This window comes from Ursus maritimus, unplaced genomic scaffold (assembly GCF_017311325.1).
Source record: "Ursus maritimus isolate PB19 unplaced genomic scaffold, ASM1731132v1 scaffold_8, whole genome shotgun sequence".
NCBI classification, from domain to species: Eukaryota; Metazoa; Chordata; class Mammalia; order Carnivora; family Ursidae; genus Ursus; species Ursus maritimus.
The window spans coordinates 3,366,333-3,377,067 of record NW_024426996.1 but is presented as its reverse complement, the minus strand read 5'-3'; the positions used below and the strand labels follow the sequence as shown (position 1 = coordinate 3,377,067).

Genomic DNA, 10,735 nt, shown 5'->3' with positions numbered 1-10,735 from the left:
CCCTTTGGAGGGATCAAGTTCCATTCCAGTTTTGTTTCAGAAACTTGGTACCCTACAAATACTGGGATTTGTGTGCTCCTCCTAGTATTTTAAAAAGTAACATTTAAAATTGAAGAGTGAACGTGAGAGCCCTTAGGAGAAGCAGATAATTGTCAGCAGCTTGCAGATTTATTTTTATGTCTTTAAAGTGTGATTTTTAGGAGCGCATGGGTGGCTCAGTCACTTAAGTGTCCTACTCTTGATTTCAGCTCAGGGTCCTGGGATTGAGCCCCATTTTGGGCTCCACACTCAGTGGGGAGTCTGCTTGTCTCTACCCTCCCTCGGCCCCTCTTCCTGCCCCCCACTCTCTCTCTGTCTCTCAAATAAATAAATCTTTTTTAAAAAATAAAGTGCTTTCTGCACATTGCCCAATGCATTACTGGTGCATGATTTTGGTTTCTGGAGTATCATAGATTCAGCATTCATTTCTCATTTTAGGAAAGAGATGTTTGGGTGACTTAGGCATTTTAGGTGTACATTTTGAAGAGTTATACTGTAATTACATATACTAGGAGTTTCAGCTGGGTGCCTGGATGAAAAAAAAAGGCCTCCACTGCCAAAGAAATGATCAAAGTTAAGCTTTAAACCTCATACACATCACTTTGGGTTTTCACTGATTTTATAAGTAATTTTAACAGCTTTGTGAAGAATGAGATTTTGTTTGTTTGTTTGTTTTTTTCCAAGTCACAGAACCAAACTAGGAAAATTAGAAGACGGGTAGAGGCAGGGGCCACTGACTGCAGGAGTGATTGCAGAGCTAGAGGGAGAGAGAGAGGGAGAGGAACAACTGCATCACAACTTGGCATAAAAATACATTCTCATAATGACCATTCTCAGTTACTAGGATTAGGTTTGTGAATCTCTATTTAGGAAAAAAAGAGGCATGTAGAAAATGTTTTGGAAAAATATCATTCAGAAGAAATATTCTAAAATAAACTGGATACTTGTGAGGATAAACTTTGTCAAGCACCATGTCTTTATTGAGCATGTCTGACAGAGGGACTCCCCACAATGCCAACAAAGCAAGCATTTCCGGACAGAGCTGGCTTCCATTTCCAACAAAAGAGAGTCTGCAGTAAGCAGAATGTAAGTTTCTACTTTGAGATATCCTCGCCCTCCTCTGCCAGAGCTTCTGAGAGGCTTATCTTCTCTCAGAGTTCAGCATGTGGTACACATTTAAAAATAAAACTCTAGGGGCTTTCAGAAATTATGCTAAGCTGAGAGCTAGTGTTTGTTACTCTGATCCACATTACTATCTCTTATCCTTAAACTGTCTATTGTAGCAACTATGAGGATAATTGTTTGAAACCACTCATTTTGCTTTTCATATAAATCTTTTTTATTTTTAACTGTTCCCCCTCCTTTCCCACTAAAGCCTATATAAATCTTATTGTCTGTTATATCTTGTAACTTTTTACTTACTATGTTACTTTGTCACTTTTAATTGACTATAAAAAGTACTTAGTGCTAATTACAGGTTGTTAAACTCTAAAGCTCTAAACATTATATGTTGTCATAATTATCAAAGGTGAAAAGGGCAATTAGTAAAGATGGACATTTGAGAGTATAGATGTGTTTTTTCTTTTAAAACATCTTCATTGTTTATATATACTCATTTATGTAGCTTCTGATATTCCACTCCTTGTGATTATAGTTCACAGTGGTAAAGAAGGGCTAAGAGAGAAGAAAATACCAGATGTCAAAAAGGAAATTATTTAGCAGCTTATTAAAGAAGATTAGCTTGTAGCTTATTGAAACCTGGAAACTATGTAATAGCATTTTATATATATGACGTATTTTAAAGATATATGTATCTTATGTACACATCTATAATAGTAATTTTTCTAGTAAAAATTATTTTATTACGGAAAATTTTAAGCATAAACAAAAGTGGAGAATAGTGTAATGAAACCCCATATATCACCCAACCTAAAAAATTATAAACATAAAGCCAATCTAGCTTTACTTATTACTCTTCATTCCCCACTCCCACCTCTCCAGAACTAGTTTTAAACAAGTCTCATCATATAATTCTATTCGTGAAACCATCAGTTATCATAATTACTAAGCAGGAAATATTAATGTATTTTATGGATACAAAGGCTGTGATGTTTATAACTCTTTGATGTTGAGATGATAACTATAAGTAGTTGTTTACATTCATGGCAGTCCTTGATTCATTATTACAGGTTGTAAATTAACCAGACAGGTTCAGGTTCAGGTTCAGGTAGTATTCCAGTTTGTTCCTGGTGTCTTCAAAAGGTCAGGACTATTCGAATGCTGTTAATAATAAGACGATAGCATAATTTTTATGGTAAATTTAACCAAAACCCACAAATAATTTTTGTATTTTTCTTTCAGCATTTGGCTTACTCTTTCTTTATAGACATCTATAAAGAGAAATTAGTGCATTATCCCTAATTTCTTTTATCTTGTCATTCATGGAGTTAACCATACTTTGTGTATGGTGCTAGTAAGCTGGGAAAAGTTGGGGACCTCACGTGACCCTGGGTGAGGTCCGTGCTGCCCAAGGTTCTATAGAGTAGAACATGCTAAGATTGTAGTGGGGTTTTCATCCTGGAATAGTCACTGCTTGGTGTGTTGGGATGATGCTTTCTGAGAACCTAAGTATTCTTACTGCTCGTAATTCCTTGAACACGTAGAAGCAAAGATGGGGGTAAGCCTCAAGGACAGACGCTTCCTTCTGTTCCACCTTATGGCGGGAGCTGTGGACTCCCTGGCATTAGCAGGTTGCCATGCATGATGTTTTCCTCACCCAGGGACTGGAACTACATCTGTCTACCTGTGGAGGGAGAACCTCTGTGTCCTTTCCTCACCATGAGTCGGGGTCACTGCACCTTAGAAGAGCAACTGGGTGTCCTTGCTTCTATACCCATATGCTAGGTCCCATCCTCTGCCTTCTCCATTGTCACCTTTCCATCGGTGTGAGCAGTAATGTGGTTTTCCCAGTGAGCCAGAGGGGAAGTAGGAGGCCTCATTCAGGTGTCTAGCCCTCAGCCTTCCATTTTTCCACTGATTATCAGGCCTACTTTTAGAGTATGGGAGACTTGCCCGGCTATTAATAAAGTAATTCACCATTTTCCATTTGGCTGCCACTTAGCATTCCTTATGGGTATATTCGATAACAGAACTCTAGGGGAAAAGGGGTGGTGGTGGAGGAGATATGAGTTTTAGGGTCTAAGGCCCCAAACTCCAACCTAACTCCCCAAATAAGGGCTACTCCTTACGGAGATATTGAGATTGTGCAAGATATTACAGAGCTTATGCACTAAGTTATTTTGTATAGCTTAAAAATGTTTCTTTTTTCTTTTTTATTGAACTTTTTGATACGTTGCAGCTATTGTGTTTGCAAATTAGAGAGTTCATGTCAGTAGAAATAATTTCTCAGATTTCTTTCCCAGGAAGTAGCCTGGGTCCTCACATCATGGACCTATTTTCTTCTTTTGCAACATTTATTTTCTGCTTCAAATTCATGTCATTTAACTTTACATTCCCTCCCCCTCCCCATTTTGTGATATCTTCTCTTTTTGTTGCTTTTTTGGTCCTGCATTTCCCCTGTGAAACTGTTCCTGATGTTTTTCCCTTTGCTTCTATTGACCAAGCTATGCTTGATCATTTTAACCAAAATCATTGATCCTAGTGTCTCCTGCTCCCCAGTTGCTACAGATCCCCCAGTTGGGACATTTCTATAAATTAGTCCTCGGGCTCTGTGCTAGAGAAGCACAACATAGCTAAAACTGTGGATCAGAATGTATCTTATAGGAGACCTGGGACAAAGCAAGAGAGAGTTGGGGCATCCTTTACGTTTCTTTAAATGAGCCACTCACTGCTCACATAACCATGGTTTTCACCTGGTTCTGATAATGAAGGGCCTGGAGTGGGCATTCTTTGTTAATTGCAGGACATAATGATGTGAGACCCAGGGCTGTACTGCACCAGAGTGACCTGACATTATGCTGTGGAAACCTTTCTTTCTAGGCAGCAGCCCCAACTGAGTTAACGATTGTGAAAGGGAAAATATGTATCTGTTTGTATCACCGCTCTATGTTGGAATAGTCTATGGCAGTGTGTGTTAAGGAAATAGAGTAGGAAGCTTTTCTTTTTTTCCAGTGGCCACTGTTTAATCTTTTAAGCACATCTAGTATGTGTGATGATGTGGAAAATGTCAGAAAAGACAAACTGGTTAGTTCTTAACATCAAATAAATAGTCCTCATAAAGGTTTTTCAAACCACTTATTCCTCTGTTTGTTAATTTACCTTTTGCCTTGGTTCATTAGGTCAAATGCCTCATTGATTTTGTCAAAAGGCAGGGTGTGAGTCACCAATATATCCAGATCAAATTTCTTATTCTTGTAGTCAGTAACCAGCTTTGGCATAGAATCGATGCTTTTCCAACCTGTAATTTGACCAAAATGCCAAGTGAAGACATGGTATTTGACAGGAGGTAGTTGAATCAGTTGGTTGAGTGAATGAAATTACCAGGTCAGATTTGGGTTGCTTCAAATAGATTATCCCTCCAATCTTTAATTTTCTACACTTTTATTTATTTAAAAGTTTTTCTTAATAAGGAATGTTAAAATTAGTTCCTGTTTCTAGATAAGAAATTATCTCTGTTTGGTCAGAGTTTACCTTTTGTTCCTCTGTGTTGGTTCATTTTAATGCAAATTGAATTTCAGTTTGTGGTTATCCATATATACAAACTGTTTACTTTCAGATAATTCATAGAATAACTTTTATGCAGTCTCTAGATGTGTTATTAGGCACTCAGTATATAAACAACAGTTTCCCTCTCCATTCAATAATCTTCATTATAAGAATTTGCGTACCACTATGGAGAAAATTAAAGGAGAAAAAAAACTGACCACCAAAGCATGTTCCGTTTATGGTACGGCCCATGATTAGCTCCACTGGAGATACCATCAGTCCTCTCATTTCAGAGTCTACTCCAATGAAAGTACATGATCCCCAACCGACTATTGTACTGTCCAGGGCTGCTCTCTGGAAGGTCAAACAAAAAGGGTTAGCCGAGTAAGTAGAAAAAGTAGAACACGATCTCTAGTGTAGGTATGTACAATGGTTTAGGAAAATTTTATACAACTGTGCACATAAGATTATCCAAGCTAAGGAGGGTGTGGTATTGTTGATTGATACTTGAAACTCCACTGTTCAGTTTCAGATAGAACATTCATTAAAAATTTGAAATTCATCAAAAAAGATACTGAAAAGAAAAAGAACCTATTATTTTCTTCTGTTTAATATCATAGTTCTGCTGGACCTGGAATGTATATCATTGCATATCAAGAAAAAAACATGTGAAATTAGGAAATAACTCTAGAAGCTATGTATTATAAATTCTAATCAAGTTTTTGGTGATTTGCCTTGGGTATGTACTAAAACATTTGCAATTTCAGAGACATAAAAACACAATCCTTGAAGTCATGAAGAGAGGATGAATATTTACTAGAACCTAGGAAGTGAGGTATACACTGTTAACTTAGTATATCTCAATGTAGGATAAATAAAAAATGCTGTTTAAAAACAGAGAGCAAAACAGTTAAACAGAATCTGACACTGGTTGCTGCTCATAAAACATTTCATCTGCTTCCCTACATTATTTTTTTTTAAAGGTTTTATTTATTTATTTGACACAGAGAGAGACAGCCAGTGAGAGAGGGAACACAAGCAGGGGGAGTGGGAGAGGAAGAAGCAGAGCAGGGAGCCTGATGCAGGGTTCGAATCCTAGGACCGTGGAATCAGGCCCTGAGCCGAAGGCAGACACTTAACAACTGAGCCACCCAGGCGCCCCTGCTTCCCTACGTTCTTTAACTCTCACAGTTAGGTAGAGTTACGGGGCTACTTCTGGGCCATGCGCTATGGGCAGAAGTGATGTGTGTTATTTCGTGGACAAAACAGAAAAGCTCTTGTGCAACCTGCCAGCTGTTCATTCTCCTGCTGTAACAACCAGATGACCTCATGTGGAGATTGTGAAGCTGAAAATGTGGACTTGATTGAGCCTTGGTAGCTGAGTCACTGCGTGGAAGGCAGTGGCCGGGGGACTTGCACTGACCTTCCCACGAGAGAGAAAACCTTATTATGTTAGCCTACTGCAAGTTTGGGGTTAATACAAAAATGCCAAGGATTGAAAATGTAAAGAAATTGAGAAGGATACAAACTTGTGGATGGCCATTCCACAAGAAGTTGTATGATAAATAGATGAACATTTAAATCTTTTGAGACTAATCTTAAGAAAAGTGTAAACTTTGTTTTCTATCCTTTGCCATAGTCAGTGCTCAACTTAATTCTGACTTGTTGGGGCAATTTTTACTTTTACAAAAGTCTCAATAGGAAGTACAGCTTTTTTCACCACCAATCACTGTATGAAAGAAGCAATTTTTAAGAAAAGATTTTATTTATTTATTTGAGAAAGAGCAAGAGGGTGTGCGCGAGAGAGCACAAGCAGGGGGAGCAGCAGAGGGAGAGGGAGAAGCAGGCTCCCCACTGAGCAGAGAGCCTGATGCGGGGCTCAGTCCCAGGACCCTGAGATCATGACCTGAGCCAAAGGCAGGCGCTTAAGTGGCTGAGCCACCCAGGCGCCCCTAAAAGAAGCAATTTGAAGTATAGTAAATTCTCCCCCTTTTCTTTGTCTGTCTTACTAGCTATGGTAGATGCAGTGACCTAGAACTTTTAGAAAATGTGTTTTGAAATTTTATTTGAATAAATGTTTATTTATTTTTGACAATTCAAAATATTTCCAAATAGCAACTCTTATACATATGTACTTTTTATATGGAGGAAATATTTTTGTTTATGCTGTATAGAAAGATCCATGGAGAGGGGAAAATTCATAGACTTTACTTGTTACCCGAAGGTAGCTATTTACATTGACTCCTATTTTCTATTTTAGTTTTAAAATGTTTTTCCTGTTTGCCTTTTTTTTTTTTTAAGATGTATCCATCTATTTGAGAGAGAGAGAGAGAGCGCGAGGGCAAGTACACATGCATGCTCGGGGAAGGGGGAGAGTCAGAGGGAGAGAGAATCCCGAGCAGACTGCTTGCTGAGTGCAGAGCCCAACTGGGGGCTCAATCCCATGACCCCAAGATCATGACCCAAGCTGATATCAAGAGTCTTGATGCCCAGCTGACTAAGCTACTCAGGTGCCCCCATTTGCCTTTTCTACATTTCCGGAGTTTTGCTTCAAGCAAGAAATTCATCTCCTTAATGATGTCTTAGCTAAAAATGGGTATTATATGCAAGTACAGGGTTTTATTTAGAATCTTCTGATAACTTCCGATGAGAATTACTTTTATTTCTCAAAACTTTATAATATCGTCAGTTATTTTAACTTTCTGGTTGTTCTGTTGGATTCTTTCGGCTGCTTTAGAGAATTAGTGGTCATTGAACTCAAGTTCACACACATTACTAGAATCTCCTTTACACCTGAGAAGTTTAGCTTTCCTTAGTTATGGAAACTTGGTAGATGGGTAGGTAGCTGCTCTTTTTGAGATTTAATAAATCCCTCTATTCTTATTTGGATTAGCTGGTATAATTCTGTTGCATAATTTAAATAATAATAGAACCTGCCAAGTTTTAGATCAAGTGGTTCTCAACTTGAGTTACTTGTAAAAAAATTGGTACCTGGGCCCTAGACTCATGAGAATATCCTGGGATATGGTTCATGCATTGGTATTAAACAATGATAGTAACAACTCCTTGGGCACTTCTAAAGTGTAGCCAGTGTTGAGAATCTCTGTACTGGAAAAATAAGGTCAATAGGCTGAATTTCAATGTTTGAAAAAAATTTGAGCTGTGGAAAGTGGAGGAATGGATGTAGCACATTGTTAGCTGCAGATGCCAAGGATAATTTAAAAAGCAGGGTCTAAAGCATTGAACGTAGGGGAGCAGTGCAGGATAAGGAGCCCTGAGTGCATGAATTTGCAGTAATAGCTAACATTTACTGAGTGCTTATTACCTGCCAGATCATCCTTTAAGCTGTTACATTATTCCAATGAACCATTCTGAGAGGAGAGACCCAGGGAAGGAGGCTGATGCTTTCAGCAGTTCCCCCCTCCCCCCATCTCCATTCTCTTCTGGAGAATGCATCAGTTGGGTAAGAACCAAGGGGAAAAACTGTACAAAGCCTGCTGCTGGGAGGTTGAAGTACAGAATTCTATTTTTTATAACCTCCATAGAGGAGGGTTTTGGGAGCCACGTTGAGTGAAGTCGTAAATAAAAGGGCGTCATGTCATAGTTACTCCACAGGTCTCACTCATGAAATAAGAATCCATGGGCAGATAATTAGTCGATAAATTGTTTGATCATCTCATAAAACAAAACAAAACTCTACTTAGTGTCTTTGAGCAGATAGGCATCAAGTGACCATTCGCTGGAGAGTGAGGCTGGGCAGTTTGGCAAGCTAACTTTTCCATGTGTTGTCTGTGTGGCTGGCTCTTTACCCCACTTTCTAGAGTAGAATAAACAGGGCTGGCTTTGTGGGTCTCCAGCGGGTGCAGTCGCTCAGGGCCCTGTGCTTAGAAGGCCCTGCAAGTTATGTAGCTTGTCCTGAGAGAAGAAATATGAATGATATAGAATTGTAGTGTTTAGGAAAAAAGATCTACTTTTTAATTTTGCAGTGTGTGTGTGTTTAATATATTGAATATATTGAAAATTTCAGATTTATTATGTGAACCTAATTTTGCAGCCCATTTATTTAGATCTGATGGACAGGAGTGGATTGTTTGTAGTTTGCTAACCTCTCACCTTTCTGCTTTTAAGTGGGAGTGGAATACCTCTAGATGTTAGGGGTGACATGCGTCAACCTGTCTTCTTCCCTCCTCTAAGTCTGCCTTTTCTGTTTTTTTCTTTTTCATTTCTCATAGGCACAATTCTTTTAAAATTTTCATTTCTAAGTTTTCTCTTTTGGCTGAATTTCATGTGGAAGGATATACAGAAATATTAATAACCTACTAAGTAAATATTAATATTTATTAAATATTAACAATGCATACAATCTAATATTAATAAATATTGTCTATATAAATATATATTTAAGTATGTTAATATTAATATAAAATAACTATATCAATATAAACATATTGCCAATGTTTATTAATGTTAGTAAATATAATTTATTATATACTGTTATAAAAAATATACATACCATGGTTTCAGGTCCACCTGCACAGTCAAAGGCAAAATCCACACCTCCATTGGTCATTTCAATGATGACCTCCTGGATGGGTTTATCTAGATTTCTAGGATTGAGGCAGTCAGTGGCTCCAACGGCTTTGGCCTTTGTAAACTTCTCACTGTTGATGTCGATAGCCATGATTCTGGAAGCTCCCGCTACTTTACAGCCCATTATGGCGGAAAGACCAACAGCTCCTAGGCCAAAGACAGCACAAGTAGAACCAGGGGTGACCTGCAGGCAAGAAAATTATAAATTAACTTTTTTTTTTTTTAAAGGAATAGAGTGAGGTGGGGGCAGGAACATAAAAATAAAAGACGGCCTGTCATAAAACTAAATGATATAGCCAATGGGGGCAATCTGCCAATATGAAAATGCATGGATCACTGGCTAAATATGGGGGATCATTTGAATGTCATTAGAATCGTCAGCTCATAAGAAACAAACCCAAGTGAAAATGATCTGCTTGTTTTCCTCTTCCCTTTACTGTTATCAGAACAAAATTTTAAAACCCATACATTTTAAAGGGTTTATTTTCCTTTTTCCATAGATCACAATTAATTTATATTTTTAATAGGCCTTATTTGGTTGTATTAGTGTTGGTTTTGAATGAGTACTGATGTTTCTCTAAATGTGAATTAACTCACCTCCCAAATCATCAGTTAATTTAAATGGAATGAAATAAAAAAATTTTTTTGAAGATTTTATTTATTGATTTAACAGAAAGACAGCCAGTGAGAGAGGGAACACAAGCAGGGGGAGTGGGAGAGGAAGAAGCAGGCTCCCAGCGTAGGAGCCTGATGTGGGGCTCGATCCCAGAACGCCGGGATCACTCCCTGAGCCGAAGGCAGACGCTTAACGACTGCGCCACCCAGGCGCCCCTGAAATCCAAATTTCTTTGCATCAAATTGAAGGGTTTTTGGAGCTGACCTGATGACTTCCAGCTGCATCTCCGTGGTAGTCCCGTTGCTGCAGCCACAGCACGCTCGCGAGTCCCTTTCCTCATCCTCAGTTTTGCTGTTTCCTCAGCCTGATGCACTTCGCACCTTATTTCCTCTAATTAAAATGTGACCTATACTTCTAGGCCTGACTTAAGTGACACTCTCCCCTTGAAACTTCTCTTGATTCTTTAATCAGGAATTAGTGCCCACCTTTTTGCTTTTTCTGTGTTGTATTTATAATCTACCTTGGTTGATTGATTTTGTATTTGTGTGTTTCTTCAAAAGACTATAAGTTCTTTGAAGGCATATTATCTTCCACATTGCTATTAAGAGTCTTCTCTATGCTGGGTCTTTAATAAATGTTTGTTGCATTGAATTAAATAAAAACTGAATATACAAGATGATAAGGAAAGTTGCTATAACTGGAATGTATTATTCTGTAGAGCGGTATAATGGTAAAAAAATTCTACACGGAGAGATGCTTAAGTAATATTTTCTAATGATGATGGGAAACTGTTAGAATTAAAGCATAAACAAAAGGGAAAGAGGA

At 38.2% G+C, this 10,735-nt stretch overlaps 1 protein-coding gene across 1 annotated transcript in view; it reads right to left on the bottom strand.

Annotated features, from left to right (window-relative positions):
- Window positions 1-992: 992 nt before the first annotated feature.
- Window positions 993-10,735, bottom strand: part of ADH4 (alcohol dehydrogenase 4 (class II), pi polypeptide) — an 18,956-nt gene continuing 9,213 nt past the window's right edge. The window contains exons 6-9 of the mRNA XM_008707190.2: window positions 9,218-9,478; window positions 4,923-5,058; window positions 4,318-4,456; window positions 993-2,319 (exon numbers count right to left, since the gene is read on the bottom strand). Of these exons, the coding sequence (XP_008705412.1) occupies window positions 2,295-2,319; window positions 4,318-4,456; window positions 4,923-5,058; window positions 9,218-9,478 (561 nt within the window). The 3' untranslated portion in view covers window positions 993-2,294. The remainder of the gene's footprint in view (window positions 2,320-4,317; window positions 4,457-4,922; window positions 5,059-9,217; window positions 9,479-10,735) is intronic.